General features: G+C 34.5%; 1 protein-coding gene across 11 annotated transcripts in view; it reads right to left on the reverse strand.

Annotated features, from left to right (window-relative positions):
- PHC3 (polyhomeotic homolog 3) overlaps positions 1–22596 on the reverse strand; it is a 79239-nt gene that overhangs the window by 13602 nt on the left and 43041 nt on the right. For 7 of the 11 annotated variants that reach the window (XM_045088618.1, XM_004756550.3, XM_013058305.2 and 4 more), the window contains 6 exons: positions 20030–20180; positions 15370–15620; positions 12010–12169; positions 3980–4094; positions 984–1116; positions 661–892 (listed from right to left, as the gene is read on the reverse strand). In XM_045088618.1, coding sequence (XP_044944553.1) covers positions 661–892; positions 984–1116; positions 3980–4094; positions 12010–12169; positions 15370–15620; positions 20030–20180 — 1042 coding nt within the window. Of the gene's footprint in view, positions 1–357; positions 486–660; positions 893–983; positions 1117–3979; positions 4095–12009; positions 12170–15369; positions 15621–20029; positions 20181–22596 lie in introns of those variants that run through there. The other 4 variants (XR_199728.3, XR_006609150.1, XM_013058306.2 and 1 more) reach the window with 2 other exon arrangements.

Consider the following 22596-nt stretch of genomic DNA (forward strand, 5'->3'; position numbering starts at 1 on the left):
AGAGCAGTAAAACAAAAATAAGAAAGTTACCCTCAATATTGAAATGGAATATCGTAACTGAATCTTAGTTGTCTACTTAAAAAATCAAATTTTAGAAGGGTTCTTGATGTCTACTTATTATAAAGAATCAAGGAATGCAGCTCCCTTTAAAAGAACCAGCTTGATTTTTAAAAAAAGAAACCAAAATGTTATCATATTCTAAAAGGTCTTGATTAGCTTTCAAAAATTAAAAAAAAATATATATATAGTCTCTCTTATTTCATTTTTAAAAGGTTAAATTAGGAAATAAAGAAGAAATAGAATAGAAAAATAGAAGAGCAGAAGGGAAGAAGCGTCTGACTCAATCTCTCTACTGACCTCTCGAGAGAAATCAGACTGAAGAGAAGAGAGCACCTTTAAGATCTTCACCGGCTGAGGTGTCACAGCAGAAGCAGGACTAGTCAGTTTTTATCGACTTGGGGGGTATGAGAAAATACCCAGTTGTGCTGAGGGAATAAGCAAGAGGAAACAGATCATATTTCAATAGCAAATGCCATTCAATTAATATATATACATAGTACTTCTGTAGCCCTCTTGTGCAATAGGTGCGGATGGATCTAACATCATTCCTGTGTGGGAATGCACAAGAAAGATACAAGTCCCAAGTGGTGAATTACATACCAGGCAAAGAGTGGATGAAGGCCCAGACATCATCAACTGTCCAGATAGATGGCTCTGTTTGTGCAACTGGTAGCAAGTCACTGTTCTCAGGCATTTTCCTAATTCTCACATCCCGAAGCTCACGTTCTCTTTCCCGCTCACTCTGCCTGCGCAGGCGTGTTGTCATAGCAGATGGAACAGAATCTTCATGAGAAGCCAAGTCTTCTTCTGCAGATGGATAAGTAATTGGAAGCTGGAAAATGTAGTACAAGTAAAATACAGCATTGCACTTTCCTTGCATTTCGGAAAAGGGTATAGTACATTGAAGCAAGGTTTCTACAGACCTGCCTAAGGATATGTTCTCTTGCTGCCCCATCAGGGCCACTTGGACGACGGCCACGATGCCCAAGACTTTGATTATCAGGCTTACGATTCCAACGACTAAGTGCAAATTTTTTAGAACAGCTAACATTGTACCTAAGAAATTCAAGTAAGAAAAAATATTAAGTGATAGATGGAACACCCCAGTTAGTATTTAATTATGACTTTAAAGTGCACTTGTGAATCAGTAAGTGCCAAATACTTCATTAAGGACTTTAATACCTCAGAAAGTAAACCATAGTGTTCAATAGATTTACTTATGCTGACAGTCAAAAAATGGCTGTATATTTCAATAATATAGCTCTCAATAATTACTGGATACCTATAACAAGGTACTGATATTTTCTTCTAGTAACAGTATGATACCAGGAAACCTTATGAAAAATACAGAGGATAACCGATTTTTTGCAAAATAATTCAAGGTTGAGGAGAAAATATATGAATTATGTAGATGTTCACACTTATGTTTTCTCAAAAGATGTTTATGTTTATCATTTCTGGAGAGAGAGTAATATAAAGAAGTTAACAGTAAAGAAGGGGAAATCTCAAATGGCTAGTAAAAGATTTTTCAAATATTACTGAAATCAAAGAGTGAAAATACTGTAAAGTTAAGATTTCAGAGTTACACAAGGCATTTATAGTTCTCACTATTCACGAAATTCGAATACACCTGATTCTTTAAAATTAGCTGAAAGAGTATTTTCATTTTATCAAAACAGACTAGTAGTTTTTAATATAGATCTTTATAAGGCATGATGACAGTTTCAAAGAGTCCTATGCTGTTTACTGGGTTTCAAGGCCTAGAACAGGGCAGGCAGACTTTTTCTACAAAGGGCCAAACAGTAAGTATTTTAAGCTTTGTGGACAATACAAGTGTCTGTCAGAAATACTCCACTCTGCAACTGTTAACGTGAAAGCAGCCATAACACAATAGTGAATGAGCATGGCTGTGTTGCAATAAAATTTTAGTTAGACCAAAATTTGAACTTCACATAATTTTCATGTGTTATGAAATATTATTCTTTTCATTTTTTCCCAGCCATCTCAAAATTTAAGAACCATCCTTAGCTCAGGCACCATCTAAAAATAAGCTACAGGAAGGATTTGGCCTGGGTACAGTTTGCCAACACCTTCCCTGGAAAGAAGAGCAAAAAGAAAAATCTAAGAAACAAATTTCTGAAAAGCTAAAGAAAGGCAAAGAAAAATACATACAGTTCCTTTTTTACACATATAGAACTGCCACTCTAATTTCTTGTTTTCAAAACTCTTAATCTAAGATTTCTCAGGAAAAGGACAAAAATAAATTCAAATGAACTTTTTGCTATTGATAACTATTCTAGGACCAATATACAGATACCAAAATAAATTTTCCTCATCTATGTTTTATGACAATATCAGGAGGTGGAAGTAAGGAGTACTATGAAAATGAATAAGCTATCTTTTTTCCCCCAAAACTTTTCTTTTTTAAGTGCCCTAATGGCCACTTAATTTTACCCTAAAACAACTCAGCAAGTTTCTGCTGTATTCAGTATGCTGGTCTGTGCACACAGCTCTATAGGTTTCTGATTTCCAGTCACAGCAATCTAAAAACATTTTTCCCCAATGACTAGAGAATAGAGACTAACCCTACACTTACTATTTAGTCCCTAAATATTTAGATCTCCAAGGCAGACATGTAGATAGCAGTTCTTCCCTGACCTAAATTAATTTACCCTTTCCTCCTTACTCTCTCATCTGCATTTCCCTTATATTAAAACCCCTCACCCCTAAAGAGGTTCATCTAAAGGTATAGTAACTTGACAGCTCAGCAATCAATCACCTCTGGGAGGAGTTATGGTAGTGTTAAATGTTCTAAAATATTTAACAGTCAAAACATTTAAAATATTCTGAAAGGCCGTCCTTTTCCCTCAGAGTTTTAATCACTTAGAATCAGAGAGCCACTCATCTTTTTTGTGGTGTATGCAAACTGGAAAACTCCCAAGTTAAAGCAGCAGCCACGTAACTTGGTTAGGGCTGTCAATAACACAAGATAATATGTAAATAAAAGACTGACAACTAAGAAACCAAATGAAGTCATTTTTGGAGGAAAATACTCTGATTATTTTTTTAACTTAAGTTTTACTAAGTATCTTGTAATGGCACCATACAATATAATATGTTCACGCAAGAAAATTCTACATACAAACAATTAAGATCTTATATTCTTTGAGAGAATAATCACTTTCTGGAACAGAGAACAAACTTCAAAATAACCTGTACATACACTTCACCCCCATGGTCAATACCTGTATTAGGATTGATTATCAAAATCAGAGTTTTTTTTTAATGTAAACTAAACATGTGAAAACAAGGAAGACACTGAACACTTCTTTAGTTATGAATACGGTTTACCTCTAAAATTACTATTGAGAATAGATTTAGAAAAGACCTGTTTTGCTCTCTGATGATTTAACAATGTGGGGAACTTGTGCTGCAGCTGCCCCACTTAAAAACCCAAGATAAACAGGAGTAATATATGAACAGATATGCATATAATGAATATAATATATTCATAACATGAATATAATGAAAACAGTTTAAAACAAAACAAAACCAGTTTAAATCCTGGTATTTTCATACTGATCAAACAATGAGGTGATAAAACAAATACTGTTTTGATACCTTAAGGACTAGTTCACAAGAGACATTCTCCTAAGCATATTCTTGACAGGAGATTGTTACTTATATGTTAAAATAAACTCACTGCTATAAAACTCACTGTAACTGTTATGAATATGTAACTCTTACAGAGAAAAATTTAATAACTAAATATCAAAGTAACTCCAAATAATGCCTATTTGATATTCTTCCTCTATATTATAGTATCTAGTTTTGGCTGCTTGTAAACTCTACAAGTTTTTTGGGTTTCTTGCAATGATTGTTTGTTTCCGCTTTAGGAAAGTCAAGGGAATAGAAATACCTTTTGGCACAGGACATAGTGCAGAATCGTTTTGACCGGAGAAATTCATTAGCATATCCCATCTTCCCACAGAATTCACACTTGAGCAACTCACTGTCCATTTCTTCTAATGTCTCTAAAAAAGAAACAAAGGAAAAAACTTCCAAAAATTTAATCGTGGCAGATTTTCTTTTAGCATCTACTTCAGTTGGATACAGCTAGTTCAGTCCTTCCAGGAAACTTAAAGGAATGGTCTTTTAACTTTTCAATGGATAACCACTGTGGCAAGGAAAATACTCCAAAAACAACTGCAACCACCAATTCCCTCCTACTCCTCCATAAACATTTTATGGAGTTATCTCTGTATAAATAAGCGATGCATTTTTAAAGGTTCATCTTGCTAAAATCCAACATACTTAAAATGGGCAAATAACTTTATTGAACAGTGTAAAAGAAATGAAGATGAATAAGGCAAAACCTTCAGGAAGAATGCTGTCAGGAAGTACTGTGCAGGATATGAATTTTGTGCATGGTGCTATGAAGATAACATAGCAGAGAATACTTAATTGTAACTGGACAGAATGAGGATGACTTCAAAAAGAAGCTAAACTTCTGATATGCTGGATTTTAGAGGAGCATATAAGAGAACATTTTTAAAGGTGTGCAGTGTACAGTAGAAAATATAGATACAAGGGCACCTGGGTGGCTCAGTATTTAAGCATCTGCCTTCAGCTCAGGTCATGATCCCAGAGTCCTGGGATTGAGCCCTGCATCAGGCTCCCTGCTAAGCAGGAAGTCTGCTTCTCCCTCTCCCACTCCCCCTGCATGTGTTCCCTCTCTTGCTATGTCTCTGTCAAATAAATAAAATCTTAAAAAAAAAAAAGGGGGGGGGGATGAAGAAAGGACTCTGAAATATAGACACAGATGACAAGTACTCAGAAAATTTAAGCATATTATCTTAGTGTTACTGAAGAAGCAAACAGCAAAGTGCTGAGTCAAAATAAGACCACAAGAACTACTAAAAAACATACTGTGAAATATCTGAAGTTCCAAGGGATATCCAAATATATCAACATGACTGATCAAATCATGAACTAGCAAGAGTTCACTATAAAAAAAATTTTCAGGACTACCTTCATAAGCAAGTCATCTGGTGAGTAGCAATAAGAAAGAGTCTCAAAACAAGTAAAATTAAAACTGCTCCTTCCAATGACCTAGAAATGGCTTCTACACAACTGCGGCTCAACAACACATTCCCGGGAACTTATGTCATAACTTCCAGCATTGTTTTCACTTTGTCATGCTTGTAACCTGATCTGACAGAAGATAGGATCTCTCACTCTACCAAGGCCACCAGTCTGGCCCCAAAGAATCTAGTCAAGTTGTTCCATTTCCAGACCATACTGAAAGCTTTAAAAAGCTTGTATTCACTGATAAAGCAATATGTAATACTTGATATTGAAAGGTTAGAATCCCTTACAAAGGAGAAGAATGTGTTTTTGCTGGTGAGAGAGGGGAGATCCAAACAGGTATGGGTCTAAGGACAGACAACGTAACAAAAAATGAACATCATTTATTCTTCTACCCACTTAAGCCTCCATGTTGCATCACCACTTCCTCATATCAGGGAGATCATATGATAGTTGTCTTTCTCTGCTTGACTTATTTCGCTAATAAATGAAACAAGATGGGATTGGGAGGGAGACAAACCATAAGTGACTCTTAATCTCACAAAACAAACTGAGGGTTGCCGGGGGGAGGGGGTTTGGGAGAAGGGGGTGGGATTATGGACATTGGGGAGGGTATGTGATTTGGTGAGTGCTGTGAAGTGTGTAAACCTGGTGATTCACAGACCTGTACCCCTGGGGATAAAAATATATGTTTATAAAAAATAAAAAATTAAAAAAAAAAATGAACATCAGTTTTATTTCTCCTAATGAAGAGAGGAATATTAGCATTCAAAAATCCCTGTTCTCATGTTTGTCAGAATTTTAACAAATTTGGTATTACCAAGGCTACTTTTTAGCATTTGTGAATAAAAAATTAGAGACAAAAAACTGTTGATTTAGCTAATAAAGATGGAAGTCTATGGCATAGACAGCTGCTAATTCTCCAACGTCCATTCTTCACTTTTCTCCCACAGTAACAAAATCCTAAATTTCAGCAAGGGCTCTGAAAATAAAAACTAGCTACTGCCCTAGGTGTAGCCATCCATGACATGTGAACGGAAATGCTTGCAAATTCCAGGTGGCGTCCTTTTCTCCCCTCTCCCTGATTAGAATGTGAAAATGAAAATTAGCTATCTTGGAAACAAAAGCAACATTCTAGGGATGAGAGAACTGTAACTCACTGGCATCTTAGGTATTCAACACCTGCCTGCCTTAGGGCAAAAGTTAAACTTCTACCTTATTTAATCAAATATTATTCTGGGTTTCTAATGGAGTGGCCTAACGTATATCCTAACTAAGAGATGTCCCATTTTTTGTGTGAGAGGAGTAGTTACTTTTTAATTTTCTTAAGACTTGAGGTCACTTAATGGTATGAAGCAAAAAGGGAGGCAATGAGATAGAAATCATGATCAATATGATTTACCATGGGAGACAAAAGATATTTTGGTAAATCACAGTCTACAGGTTGGTGATACTAGTTACAGAACCACTCCAAATAGAAATAGAAACTATCCTTTAAAAAGAGAATAATCCTTACACTAAGTTTTTAAGTACTGAATTAAACTGTATTTACTACTAATAACAGTAAACAAATGACTTCACCATTTCACTCTACACCACTCCCATAAACTAAACACTAAAACACACAGTAGTAGAAAATACTTTATAAAATTACCTTGGGAAATTATGAAGTATTAAAAAATTTGGCATACTTTATGTAAATAAAGCTCCACTTTATTTACAGATTTGAAACAGATTAATCTTTTTTTATTATATTTACCTTATAACATTGTGCAAATTTAATTGTACAATGTATTTATTTGGTACATTTACATATTATGATTGTTGTTGTAGCAATATTTAGCACCTCCATCACCCTCTATCACTTTACATAATTATCCTTTCTTTTCAGTGATTGGAATACTTAAGTTCTAGCCTCTAGGCAATACTGTTGTCTATATTCATTACACGATGCATTAGATCTCTATGGCTTATTTACTACGCAATGCACAGATTAATCATCTTTAAATCTTCCTTTTCTTTACTCTGGTAACTTACCCTGTGAAACTACCCTTTGCCTTGTCTTCCATACATCCTTTCCTTCCTCTTCCCACTATAACTACAAGTATCAATTACATACTAAACCTATATTCATCCTACAGATTACCGGCAGCTTCCAAAAACATTCTTTTCATTAATCTGTCTAAAAATCTTCAGCAATTGGGGCGCCTGGGTGGCTCAGTGAGTTAACAAGCCTCTGCCTTCGGCTCAGGTCATGATCCCAGGGTCCTGGGATGGAGCCCCGCATTGGGCTCTCTGCTCTGCAGGAAGCCTGCTTCCTTCTCTCTCTCTCTCTCTCTCTGCCTGCCTCTCTACCTACTTGCGATCTCTGTCTGTCAAATAAATAAATAAAATCTTAAAAAAAAAAATCTTCAGCAACCATCCTCTTGACAAGATAACTCCTAACAACTCGGTCAAATATCTAAAATACTCTAGAATCTGATTTTATCAGTCTAACTTCTATTTCTCTAAGCCCACGGTCTACTCCTCACTGTCCCCTGCTAGAGTTATGTGAACATCCTTTGTACATTTATTCACGATTCCAACCTGAAAGGTTCTTCCTGTTTGTTATCTATGTTTTATCATCCAAGACCCAGGTCAAATCCCATATCTAAAGGAAACTGGCAACAAAGCCAGGTTTGTTGTCGTTGTTTTCCACTACAATAAGCATATTCTTTAATCCCCATCACCTACCTCCCTTCTGGTAGCCAGTTTGTTCTCTATAGTTAAGAGTTTGTTTCTTGGTCTTTCTTTTTTCCCTTTGCTTGTTTGTTCGTTAAATTCCACATGAGTGAGGTCTGGTATCTGTCTGTCTCTCACTCATGTTACACAGCATTATATTCTAACTCTATCCATGTTGCTGTAATGGCAAGATTTCATTCTTTTTTATGGCTGAGTAATATTCCATTATATGTATATACCACATCTTCTTTATCCATTCATCCATTGATGGACATGGGCTGCTTTCATAGTTTGGCTATTATAAATAATGATTCAATAAACACAGGGGTGCATGTATCCTTCTGAATTAGTGGTTTTGTTTTTTGGGGGTAAACACCTAATAGTGCTATTACTGGACTATAGAGTAGTTCTATTTTTAATTTTTTCAGGAAACTCCATACAGTTTCCCATGGTGGTTGTACCAGTTTGCATTATTTTCAAGTGTTCTACAAAAACAACCATAAAACAAGTAACAAAACAGCAATAAGTACATGTCTACCAATAATTACTTTGAATGTAATGGACTAAACTCTCCAATCAAAAGACGTAGGATGACAAAGTGGATAAAAAACAAGACCTATTTATACGCTGCCTACAACAGACTCATGTCAGACAGAAAGACACCAGACACCTGTAGATTGAAAGGGAGGGGATGGAGAAACATTCATCATGCAAATGGATGTCAAAAGAAAGCTGGGACAGCAATCAGATAAAAGAGACTTTACAACAAAGACTCTAAGAAGAGACAAAGGACACTATAATGAAAGGGACAATTCAACAAGAAGATATAACAACTGTAATTATTTATGCACCCAACAAGGAGCACCCAAATACATAAAACAGTTAATAACAAACATAAAGGATATAATCGACAGTAATGACATACTGGACCTGGTGGATTTAACAGACACATTCAGAACATTCCATCAACCAGGTTTTTTTAAATTGAAATATACTTGACACGTAACATTTAAAAGGACTCTTTGGTGCAAAAGGTCCAAATTCAGCAATTATATTCAGCAATTATATTCATTATGAAATACTTGTTACAAGTATATTACAATATTAGTGCCTATATTCTCTATCCTGTATACTTTTCAACCCTGTGACTTATTTATAACTGGAAGTTTGTACCTTTTAATCTCCTTCTCCAATTTCACCCATCCTCTCACCCTCTCTCCTTCGGCAACTACCAGTTTGTTCTCCATACTCATAAGTCTGCTTCCTTCTATTGTTATTTGTTTGCTTGTCTTATTTTTTAGATTCCACATATAAGTGAAATCACAGGGTATTTGTCTTGCTCAGTATGGCTTATCTCATTTAGCATAATACCCTATAGGTCCGTCCATGTTGTCACAGATGGCACGATTGCATTCTTTTTTATGGCTGAGAAATACTCCATTGTGAATATATACCGCATCTTCCTCATTCATTCATCTATTGATGATGGACACTTAGGTTGCTTCCATATCTTGGCTACTATAAATAATGCTGCAGTAAACATAGGGGTACATATATCTTTTTAAATTCGTGTTTTCATTTTCTTTGGGTAAATACCCAGAAGTGGAATTAATATGGTACATCTTATTTTAGTTTTCTGAGGAACCACTATACTGTTCTCCAGAGTGGCTGCACTAATTTACATTGTCATCAACTGTGCATGAAGGCTCCCTCTCCACATTCTCTCCAACACTTGCTATTTCTTGTCTTTTTGATACTAGCCATTTTGACTGGTGTGAGGTGATACCTCATTGTGGTTTTAAAACCACAGCATGGTTGATCTCAACTGGTTTTAAAATCAGTTTTTAGGTCCCAAGTTCTTACCATCTATACAATTCATTTAAAACTTACCACATGTTACTCCTTAGTTATCTTAAATTCACTAGTTCCTACTAGATCAAAAGCTCCTCTCAGGTTCAACCACAGTCTAACATAGGCTGTATGTCTATTATATTATAAACCATGAGTATCATGACATATGCTGTGAAGCTTCCTAACCAGTTTTCCATTTTTCTCCAATGTGTACACACAATAGGGCATATTATATATGCTTTCTAGCTTAGAACTTTCATTTATACACTTCCTGTAGTTATAGGCAAGGAAAAAAAATCCCTTCAGGGCACCTGGGTAGCTCAGTCAGCTAAGCATCTGACACTTGGTTTTGGCTCAGGTCATGCTCCTGGGGTTGTGAGATCAAGCCTCGAATTAGGCCCCGTGCCAGAGATAGAGCCTGCATGAAATGCTCTCTCCTTCTCCCTTTGACCCTCCCCACAATGAAAAAAAGAGAAAAAAAAACCAACCCTGCATATTCACCTTTACTACTCTTCATCTCAAATGAAACATTTTCTCAGATAAAATACTATGCATAACAAAGTATTCAGGAATTAAATGAAATTAAGTTCATAATAAAAGCCAAAATGTATTCACTGTCTAGATACTGATTTGAAAAATAACTATAAAAGGATATTTATAACAATTTACACAATTATATAATTAAGGAAATCTCAATATGAACCAGGTACAAGATGACCCTAAAGAACTACTGTTAATATTGTTTTGTGTGATGTAGCATTATAGTTACATAAGAAAATGTATTTTTTTAGAAATGCACAATGAATTATATACCAGTGAAATGAAATGAGGACTATGAATTTTTTTTTTTTAACAGAAAGGAGGGAAGAAAAGATAAAGAGAAAGGCAATAGAGAAAGAGAAGGGGGAATGGAGGGAGGAAAACAAAAGGGGTAGATGAAGCTAGAATGGCAAAAATAATGTTTGAAATTGGGTAACAATGTTGAGTCTGGGTGAGCGAGGAGTCATTATAGAATTCTAATTTATGTATGTTTGAAATTTTTCATTGTTAACATTCTTTTAAAGTGAAAAAAATCACAGTGATCTCAATACAAGTTAGAAGTAAAAAACCAAATTTTATACTACTATCATACTCTTTGCAGTTCAAATAAAAGGTAAACCAGTAATGAATACATTTCAACAGTTTATAACTTACTGACAATGACAGAGGTGCCTTGCTTTGAAGAAACAGAAAAACCATGGGCAAAGACTATTTTGTTTATAAGCATACTATTTCCAAAGTATAGGCACATACAGTATATGCTCAATAAACATGTGAAAATTAATTTTACATGAAATATACTAAGATATTAAGGATAATTACTTAGTCATAGATATTAATTAAATCACTACTGTAGAGCCCTCTGGCTATACCAAATGCTATTTGACTAAACTTTATCACAATTATAGGGCCATGATCAGAATCAATGAAAAATAAAATATATCACTTCTGCATTTATTGGTGTTTGTTTTCCTATAGTCATTTTGTATACAACTGACTTTTCTGGGGTATTTCACTATTATACTGACATCTATAAAGAAGGAATCTCTGGGGGCACCTGAGTGGCTCAGTAGTTAAGCGTCTGCCTTCTTTCCGCTCAGGTGGTGATCCCAAAGGCTCCCTGCTCGGCAGGAAGCCTGCTTCTCCCTTTCCCACCCCCACTGCTTGTATTCCTTCTTTCACTGTCTCTGTGTCAAATAAATAAATAAAATCTTAAAAAAAAAAAAAGGAAATCTCGTGACATTAAGATTTAGTGATATTTTCCTCTTTGAACAAATTTAATCACCGCTTGATTGACAAGTAGATCCTTAATACAACTGTAACACCTACCTGACATCAAACATCAGGATACAGAAAAGTCTAAAACCAAACAACCCAAGAGCTTTAAATTTTTAAGCAAACTCAGTAAAACACTTAGTTAACTCTGCTTAGGAAAAAAAGAGAACTGATTGCTTCGATGCTAAAATTCTAAATTACTTTCATACATTGTAGAACTTTCCCTCCCACACTCCTTCAAAAGTCAAATTGACATTATGCAAATTAAACATCAATCTTTCTATTTGAATGATGTAACCATTAAAAGTCTGATTAGCTTTTCATTTACTTTAGTTAAATAATGCATTATGTAATAATAAAAAGTGAACAGCTTCCTAGTGTATGAAAATATGTGTAGAATAAAAATCCATATCCTGTTTCAAATGGTAGAAGTCAAAGTTAATTTAAACAGTATCTTAGGTAAAATCCACAAACCTTCAGCAATCATGTCTTCCATCTCTGTGTCAGATGAATTATCTGCATGCTTTGTATTATTCTGTAGCTCTGGCTGAACACATACAGAATTTATCACCTGATTATCCAAAAGAGGCCTTTTTTTCACAGGCTGTTCTATTAGCAAGGATGAACGACTTACCTTTAAAAGAAAAAGAGAAAAAAATAATCTTTTAAGAGGACTTTCAGAAATAACTTGGTTAAAAAACCTCTTGGAATGGATAGTATCTGTGCTAATTTACTTGTTCAACTGATCAGCTGAACTGATTCACTAAGTGCTTTATTCCTTAAGAAAATTTTAGGCAATCTGGACATCAACAATTTGTAATTCAAGTCATCAGCACTACGGATGCTTAAAGTCTCTTGTCAAATGGAACCTAGTGTCCTAGTTTAGGCAAGTAGTTTAAAATGTCTTTAAAATGCAGTAATAGGAGCACCTGGGTGGTGCAGTCAGGCATCTGACTCGGTTTCAGCCAGGTCATGATCTCAGGGTCATGAGATCAGATCAAGCCCTGCTCTGGGGCTCCACACTCAGCATGGAGTCTGCCTACGATTCTCTCTCCCTCTCCCTTGACCCCTTTCACCCAACCCCTGTGCTAGATCATGCTCTTTTTCTCACTGAACGAAGTAAGTATTTTTTAAAATAAATAAATAAATAATAAAAATCTGTAATAAATTTTGATTAGCCAGTATCCTTATTTTCTTCGTGCAACAACTTTTTTTTTTTTTTTAAAGATTTTATTCATTTGACAGACAGAGACCACAAGTAGGCAGAGAGGCAGGCAGAGAGAGAGGAAGGGTAGCAGGCTCCCTGCTGAGCAAAGAGCCAGACGCGGGGCCCGATCCCAGGACCCTGGGATCATGACCCGGGCCGAAGGCAGAGGCTTAACCCACTGAGCCACCCAGGTGCCCCCGTGCAACAACTTTTAAGATTTATTTTTCATGCACAAAGCTTTTTACTCCTAGGGTTGTCTCTTTAAGATAGATCACTACTGTATGTACTTTAAAGATAAGTGAACTAATGTTAGTGTTTAGGTGGTTTCTTTACAAAAGCAGAATCAGGACTAGAACTTAGGTCTCCTGACTCCTAGTTCAGCAACCTAATCCATTATAATCACAAAAAGAAATGGAAAAATCCTCAAACATTAACATGAAAATTAGTTAACAAAATACTTATAATTCAATATACTTGGTTAAGTCATAAATACTACTTATTTTAGAAATGTTTTCAGCAAAAACAATCCAGACCAAAAATATTTACTGATTTGCAAGTCAACCTTTAGCAAATTTGAAATAGAACCTCCTTTAAGAATGCTGGTTAAGTCTTCAATATCTGACACAGATGGTGAATGATAGCTTATTGTAAATTTCTACATTTAACTTCAGAGAATTATCCACCATGAACTCTTAAATTTTGTTCATTTCAGTTAGTATATTTAATACACCTCAAGTAAAATTTACAAAGGGTATTGCTGAAGAAACTGTAATACTCAGTGCTGCTAAGAGTTTACACTTTGGTGTGAGACTGTATTTAAATAATCTTCCCAGGAGCAACTAGTAGCCCCTGTCAGAGGAGCATATAATTCTTGATCTGGGGTTGTGAGTTTGAGTCCCACATTGGGTGTAGAGATTACTTAAAAATAAAATCTTTAAAAATAAAAATAAAGCAAATAAGTTATCTTTTTTTAAAAAAGATTTTATTTATTTGTTTGACAGTCAGAGATCACAAGTAGGCAGAGAGGCAGGCAGAGAGGGGGAAGCAGGCTTCCCGCTGAGCAAAGAGCCCAATGTGGGGCTCGATGCCAGGACCCTGGGATGATGACCTGAGCCGAAGGCAGAGGTTTAACCCACTGAGCCACCCAGGCGTCCCGCAAATAAGTAATCTTTCCAGAAAATAATTTGGCAATATATATATGAGCCTTATGAATACATATGTAATGTGATTCAATATCTGTACTTCTAGGAATTTGTGCTAAACTAATTACTAAATATGGAAACCTAAAATGTCTAACAATAATGCAAGGATTACATAAATTATGGTTTCCATAAAGTGGAGTATTATGTAACCTTTCAAAATGTTTCCAAAGTACTATTAATCATACAAGAAAACAAAAGCTCTAAATATCCTAAGTGACAGAAGCAGAACTATATATATAGTAATCTTGATCATATGAAATATGTATGTAAAAAAATACACATGTGGTGTTATTGGGAATTATCTGCTCTGTATATTTCCCGTATTTTCCATTTAAAATAATACATTATTAATTTTGTAATCAGAAAAAAAGTTGTAACTGTCACTGTTAATAATAGAAGCTATGGGTACAAGTGGCAGGAATTACACAGAACAACGTGTGCACATCTAATCCTCACAATAACCCTCACAGCCAAGTATCATCTCTGCTTGCCAGATGAGCCAAACTTAAAATCATAAAGGTTGAGTGACTTAACAAAGGTTACTGTATGCAGCACTGTCAAGATCCAAACCCTGAGGAGCAGGAAAAAAAGACTATTGCTCCACTCTCAGAATTCTTATAGGAGATCCAAATTTAAAACACAGTAATTGAATATAAGAGCAAATGATGAGGCAACCCGCGAACACAAACAATGCAAAATCTTCACTACCCATGAATCTAAAAAAATGGGTATAAAATGCCTTTGAAATGAATTATTTTGTTTTCTTGTCTTAGATTTTGGCTTTGACTTTGGTCACTTGTCTTTGATTTATTTTCTATGGAAAAATATTCATCTCTAGATATTAGCATATAAATTATATACAGCTAGTCTCAACTTATAAGACTTACGGTGACAGAAATAACATCTCCAACGTGAAGTGAAGATTTTAAGGCATTTTTAAAATTTGACTGAAGGCTGAGATTTAAGAATGAGAAAATCTACTTGCTAATTATAAACCATCAACTGGGTAACTTCAGAAGTATCAGATCATTGGGAAATTATTATTTTATGCACTCAAGTTAAAGTTCACAAAGTATGCATTATATAAGAAACATCATTTTTTAAAAGAATAATGTACTTTAGGTGTCATTTCAGTCCTCTTAAAAAAAGAAAAAAATTTTATTTTACTGGAGTAAACTTCCCATTATCTTTCTCCAAAAATTATAAAATTGATATCCTTAATATCCTGAAAATTTTTTCCTTAGTTTATATGTAGCTAGCATAAAAATTCTAGAAATATATAAATAACATAGAAAAATTCTAAATAAGAGATTGACAACTTTTTTGAAATAAAATTATTAGCATTTTATTAAAGAACAAATATACTACATTTAAAGATAATGCCACTTGAATAACTGAAAAAATACAAATTTGCTTACTACTTACAGGAAATGGCTCCAATCCCTCCTGAATCACAAAGCCTTCAATAACATGGGTTAAGATCTGTGGTTTAACAATAGCCTGTGGAGGTTTGTTTTCTATACTGGGAATGCTGCTGGGCACCGACGTACTATTACTCCTTGTGGTAGCAGCTGGAAGTAAGAGTGGAGGTGGAGGAACAGAAACATGTGAAGGATCTGACGGAGATTTAATTACTGAAGCACTGACTGATGCCACAGCAGGTAATTCCACTTGCTCTGAAACAAAAAGTCATTTTCTTATCTTTAGCATTCTGTGCAGCAAGTAAGAAAAAAAATTCCAGAATAAACATTATTAACAATAAAAGTCCACATCTGGTGCTTTAAAAAACCATTCTAAGAACTTTATTTAATCTCATGAGATAGAAGCTACTACTATCCCCACTTTACAGAAAGGAATAACTTGCTCAAAGTGATTGTTCCAACCCTGGTTAAAAGAACTGCTCCTGTAAGATATGAAAAGTGTTTTAGAATGTCAATTTAAAAAAAAAAGAATGTCAATTTAAGAATGATTATGAAAACTGCTGCTTTTTAAAAAAAATTTCAAGCTACACAAATATTAAATTCCCTATGTTCCTGTTTATATATTCCAGATGCATGGGGGGAAAAGTACTCTGAAAGTACACTTAAATAAAAAAGGATCATCAAATCCACAGAATAAGTAGAGATTTTTACAGGATTACACAGCATCATCTTTATTTCATGTAGTAAGGCTAATCCAAATCCATGCACAATTTTTTTTAACAACTCTTCAGTGACACTGTGTATGTCAGTTTGGGGGAGCACTTTAATATCAGGCAACTGCAAAATATCGGGTTGGATCACTGTGATCCATCCCCTTCAACCTCTCAAGACCACAATAAGAGAGACCCCACAGCCTATGACAGACTTTACCTACCCATATGACAGCACCAAACTTTCACTGACTGATGTACTAAAGAGAATAGATGGAACCAGTTGGCAGCTAAAAATATCCATGATTACAGATGTCTAAAAAAAGTAACAAAAAAACAGCCTGTCTCAAGATAATACTACAACTTACTGAACATGCCAGGTACTGTGTAAATGCCTCACATCCTGTAACTCATTTAACTCTCAAAACTAGCCCAAGAGTAGGTACTGTTGTTATCTCCATTTCATAGTATGGAAACAGAAAAATAAAGTAACTTACCCAAGGGCACACAACTAATTATGTAATGGAGCTGGGATACTAACCCAGGGGGTCAGTTCTTGAGACAGTGCCCTTAATTGCTGGGGTAACTCTTCTCCACTTAAGGAAAGGGTTAACATCACTATCAAAGATGCTCAAAATACAGCCCAGTTGGGTAGAGAATAGGAATCCCTAAATAATAAAATTTCAGCTAAGAAAATAGTGTACTGATTACCTGTATAATCTCAGAAATGGAAAACTCTAACAATTCACACTCAAACTGTGATTAATATCATAATATAGCTTATCACAGCACTATTATATGGCATTTATTAATGCCATATCAAAATAATCCACCAAGGTAACTTACACTGGAAAAACAGTTTAAAATTACACAATCCCTTATTAAAAACTAAATAAGAAAGTCAACAGAAAATGCTAGTTTGCTGATTTCAGGAACAAACACAGTATTGTACACCTGCTTTACCAAACTGGAGAACTCCAGGAAAATCCTATTCTACATACCAAATCTTCACATTTACTCTTAGAGGAAAAGGGATAAAAATTATAAAACTCTAACGTGGGACTGAAAGGTATTTTTTTCTGTTTGAAGGATAATATAAATCTTTGGGATACTGAAAAATAAGATAAAATTTTAATGTCCCTTACAGATTTATAGATACTTTGTTATTTTAGAAATAAAAGTCACCTTAGGACACCTGGGTGGCTCAATCTGTTAAGCATTTGACTCTTAGTTTTGGCTCAGATCATGATCTCAGGGTTGTGACATTGAGCCCCATATGTCAGGCTCCCAGCTCAATAGAATCTACTTGAGATTCCCTCTCCCTCAGCACCTCCCCCCAACTTGTGCCCTCCCTCTGTCCCTCTGTCAAATAAATAAATAAAAGCTTTAAAGATATGTATAGCTGTGTCAAGTAGAATATGGTTTGTTAAGAAGATACTGCTTGGTGTATGTTCTAACTAATTTTTAGATCATATGCGCCCATCTTCTAACATCCTCACTGTTGTTAAAACTAGAGCTGTAAGTTACTGACTTTTTGAAGAAGCTATTAGCTGTTACTTGCCAGTGTATAATCAGCTGTTAAAATAAAACATAAGACAAACACTGATGCATTACAGTAGAACAAAAACACAATTATTACACTCTCTAGATTTAAGGTAACTAGGAGAGAAAACACAACTGACAGAGCTCTGCCTATTCACAGTCTCATTTTCTAAACAAGATCTATGAGCTTTTTCCACCCTTTTTAATGGATGCTTTTCAATTCTAAAAAATTTTTAAAGATTTATGAAAACTGAATACTGGATGGAAAAAAATCCCTCTATTTTTGCAAGTCAGTTTATTTCATGATTTAATAAAAGTTATTCTAAAAGTCAATTTGTGCTTGCTTTACCCCTCATACACACTGTAGTAAGTATGAAGTAAATTACAGGAACATTCAGAAGTCTACATTGTACTCAGACAATTTAGCCAGAGGGATTTGCCTGACAGGATCTTGCCCTGAATTCTTGAGGAAAAAAATATGAAGATGTTTTTGTGTTCCAATATTTCAGAAATGTTTAAATTTTCTTTGTGTTACCATTAATAATGCTTTTTAGGTAATTAAATCATGCTCACAATGCAAGGTTAGTATCTAATTAAACTTTTATTTCTGCCGTTAAATCAAACGCCAGGCAATCTGCAGCAACATTAAATCCATTTTCAGTTCAGAGAAACTACAAAGATTTAATACTATAGATTTTCCTAAATCTATCTTTTGTGGTATTACTATGAATAAACACAGGCAACAGTATTAAACTTGTCTTAAACATTTTATATCATTTTACTGACTAAACATTTTCTATTTCTCAGCAGGGAGAAAATATTGGAAGAAAAGTAATTTTCCCCCTTCTGTGCTTTCCAGAGATTCACACTGATAGTAAGGAAGGAAATCAGAGAGAAGGGAAGGGTTAGAGCACTGGCACACTTGGAAAAAAGAGAGAGGGGGCAAGGGTATCTTTGGTAGCAAAGTCAATGTCCTGTTACAGTTTGTTTCCACTTAAGTGATGGTAGTTCTTGTTTACTGTAAATAATCACAAGGGCCATGAAGAGTTCAGGAGAACTGAATACTTACAAGGAAGACTGAATCAAGGTTAGGATTATCTGGGTCAAGGGTCAGCTCTTCTTTCTATGAAGAGCTATATGGGCTCTGCAACTACTCTTCTTTGCCACAGTAATGCAAAAGTAAAGACAATATTCAAATAAGTAAAGGCAGCTGTGTTATACAGAATTTTTTTTTTTAGGATTTTATTTATTTATTTGACAGACAGAGATCACAGGTAGGCAGAGAGGCAGGCAGAAAGAGAGGAAGGGAAGCAGGCTCCCTGCTGAGCAGAGAGCCCGATGTGGGGCTCGATCCCAGAACCCTGGGATCATGACCTGCGCCTAAGGCAGAGGCTTTAACCCACTGAGCCACCCAGGCGCCCCTGTACAGAATGTTTTTATGGACAATGAAATTTGAATTCAGCATGATTTTCACGTGGCATAAAATATTATTTTTCTTTTTATTTTTTTTCAACCATTTAAAAATTTTAAAAGCATCCTCAGCTCATGGGCCATAGATTTCAAGCATGAGCTATAGTTTGCCAACCCCAATCTAAATAAATTATTCATAAATTTTTAAAGAATCTAACAGTAGAGCATGCAGCTCTTAATCTTGGGGTCATGAGTTTGAACCCCATGTTTAAAGGGGAAAAAAAAAGAAAGAAAAGTTCTTATTAAATAAATAAAAATAAAAATCTAACATGGACTGTTGTCTTTTTTAGGACCTAGACACTGGGCTCTAGGTCATACTAATGTTTTAGTAAAACACCTAGGATTCACAGTCACTTTAACATTGTGAGGAGCACACAGCATGAGTAGCACTAAAGTAATGAATAAAAATTTAAATGCTTAAGGCCAAGAATTTTTAAATCCATGTCTCTAGTGAAAATTAGTGAGGTTTAATTTAAGAACTGTCTAGGAAAGAAGTGAGGACTTTTAAAAACAGACTCACCTGGATCATAAGCAATTATGAAGAATGTCAGATATGACTCAGAATGCTTTGTGATTTCTGGAAAGCATAACTGGAATCTTTTAATAGTACTCTGGCTTATTCTAATTTTTAATGAAGTATTCTAATTTATTCTAATTTTTAAACAATAGCTTGACACATGAATCTGAATGGGCATATAAAATATATCTGTGCAAACTTCCAAAAATTAGAATGCTACAGAATGTTTTTTATTTGGGTGGCTCCTCATTAACTGTTTTAACTGTTCCTCATTTTAAAAAAAATCTTGAATTCTATTTGTATTTTGTTATAATTACACAATAGCTTAATACTATTTCCAGTTATTAAACTTCATTAAGTTTACTAAACTTTATTACTAACATTTACCTAATAGAAAATTCTCCAAAATTTAGGTATTTCCTTACCTAACAAAGGATGTTCAGAAGTCAAATCTTCTCTCCCCACAGTTATAGCTGCTGGAGACAATGTGGGTGGTGGTGGGGTTCTGTCCATCCGGACACATTCATCTGACTCTTCAGGCATTTCTTCTTCACACACATCTTCTACTTGATAAACCTGCAATGACAAACCACACGACCTTAAAATGTTTCTAAAAATACATTTACTAAGGTATTTCTAACTTAACTGAAAAAAAAAATAAAAAATAAACTCTAAGTGTTTTAAATTTTAAAAAGACAGAATGATTATTTGACAGACTGAAAGGAAAACTTTAAAACAGCTCAAGTGAGACTTTTCATAATGCTTGACAATATTTCACTAAAAGAAAGCTGTGGATCAGTATCTAAGATACAAAGTACTAAAGTTTCAAAAAGGTGAAAGTCAAGTCAGAGCATATTTTTAATTTTGAGAATTAAAAAAAAAGTTTTGACTTTATACATTCAAATAACTATTTGGGGAATTTACTATTGTTTCTATTAACTTCAACTGTCATAAATCAAAATAAATACTAGTATTTTTCACAAGCCCACTAAGTAAATCTCCAAAATGACATATATCAGGAATTGTTTAGAGGATGATACCCCAGGCTCTTCTTTATTATATTCATATGAACTTAAGATTAAATTATGAAAAGTAATATCTGAAAACATACTAAAAAGGTATACAATTATATCTTTAATTTTCTGATCTACTCAAGAATCTAATGAAGTTTTATAAGCTAGTACCAGGTAAACAGAAAATATATGTCCTTGAAATAATATACATACATACACACACACACACACACACACACACACCCCACCTAATAAGCCATTTAACATATTATTTTTAGTTCTTTAATACTGTTCCTTATAAAGTTTTTAAGTTTTTAACTTAACAACCTTGTTATCTAATGCTCAAGAGCACACAGTAAGAAGAAAACATGGACTCAAGCCAAGAAGGTACTATGTAACTTAAAATAACTTATTAATTATTCATTAAACTTAAGACTGTTTCCCAAGGCCACTTTTAGACTATTTTGTCATCATACTTAACCATTATTTTTGAAAAATGACAGGCTACTATAAACAAAGCCACAAAGCAGTTCCCTTCCTTTCTTTTATATACAAAGCTTATTACTTAAATTTACGAAGGTCATGAGTTTTTAAGATTACTTACCTAAACTGATTAATATTTCTAATAAACATTAAAACAAGAATCTCTCAACATTCACAAAAAACTTCGTGATATCTAATATTATATATATTTTTAATCAAACTACTGAAAAAGTCTGGTGATTTGAAGTATATAAAATTAAATACAAAAATGGTTAAAGTTATTAAAACCAACATAAAGCATGTGTTATTAAAAGGACTATCAAGTTTCATCTACAAAGGAATAAATCTAGCAACAGTGATAGAGTTTAAAAAAAAAAAAAAAACTAACTTTCCAAGCCTCTATTAAGAATAAAATATCTGGGCGCCTGGGTGGCTCAGTGGGTTAAGCCGCTGCCTTCAGCTCAGGTCATGATCTCAGGGTCCTGGGATCAAGGCCCGCATCGGGCTCTCTGCTCAGCAGGGAGCCTGCTTCCCTCTCTCTCTCTCTGCCTGCCTCTCTGTCTACTTGTGATCTCTCTCTGTCAAGTAAATAAATAAAAAATCTTTAAAAAAAAAAAAAAAAAAAAAAGAATAAAATATCTTAGGACACCTGGGCGGCTCAGTCAGTTAAGCATCTGCCTTCAGCTCAGGTCATGATCCCAGTGTTTTAGGATCGAGCCCCGCAATACCCTCCCAGCTCAGGAGGGAGCCTGGTTCTCCCTCTCCTCCCTGCTCCTCTCTTTTGCTGTCTGTCTCTCTCAACTAAATAAATAATATCTTAAAAAAAAAAAAAAAGAATAAAACATCTTAAAAAGAAAAACATGTCTCTTCCTTTGTTTAAAAATTTAGAAATCCTAAAAAAAAAAAGTTTTAAGAATCTTCCAGCTACTGATAATCTTATACCAATTATAATATCCAGAACTGTGATCTGATTTAACAAAGTAGACTACATTTTTAAGATATTTGCTGCCAACCCTGCATCTGGAAACCTGTTTCACTGAGAGATTCCTGCCTCACGTCTGGATGCTCAGAAGTAAAAACAGCTGCTTATTATTATACAGTACAATGATAATTTTTTTTAATGACAATAATGTTCAATACAAGGAAAGTCATCCAAAAGAAATGTCATGGGGGTTAAAGGAAAAAACAATAAAATCTTCTACTGAGGAGCATCTGCTGTCGGGATTACCGTAACTTGGAAGTGGTAGGGATGTTGATTCAGAGGTAATTAGAAAAGTATGGTTATATCAACCAGTTCAATTTTATCTGTGTAACATTCCTTTATTAGATATTATCTTTTCTTAAAATGTTGAAATTCTCTCTTTAATATTAATGTTCTCAGAAGTTTTTAAAACACATACGACAGTAACTTTTAAGGAATTTAAGTTTTATTTTTGAGTTTAAAAACTCTAGTTTTTAAAAAATAATTTAAGAGTTTTAAAGAAAAAGAGTCATAA

This window comes from Mustela putorius, unplaced genomic scaffold (genome assembly GCF_011764305.1).
Source record: "Mustela putorius furo isolate JIRA1106 unplaced genomic scaffold, ASM1176430v1.1 tig00003834_pilon_pilon_pilon, whole genome shotgun sequence".
Lineage (NCBI taxonomy): Eukaryota > Metazoa > Chordata > Mammalia > Carnivora > Mustelidae > Mustela > Mustela putorius.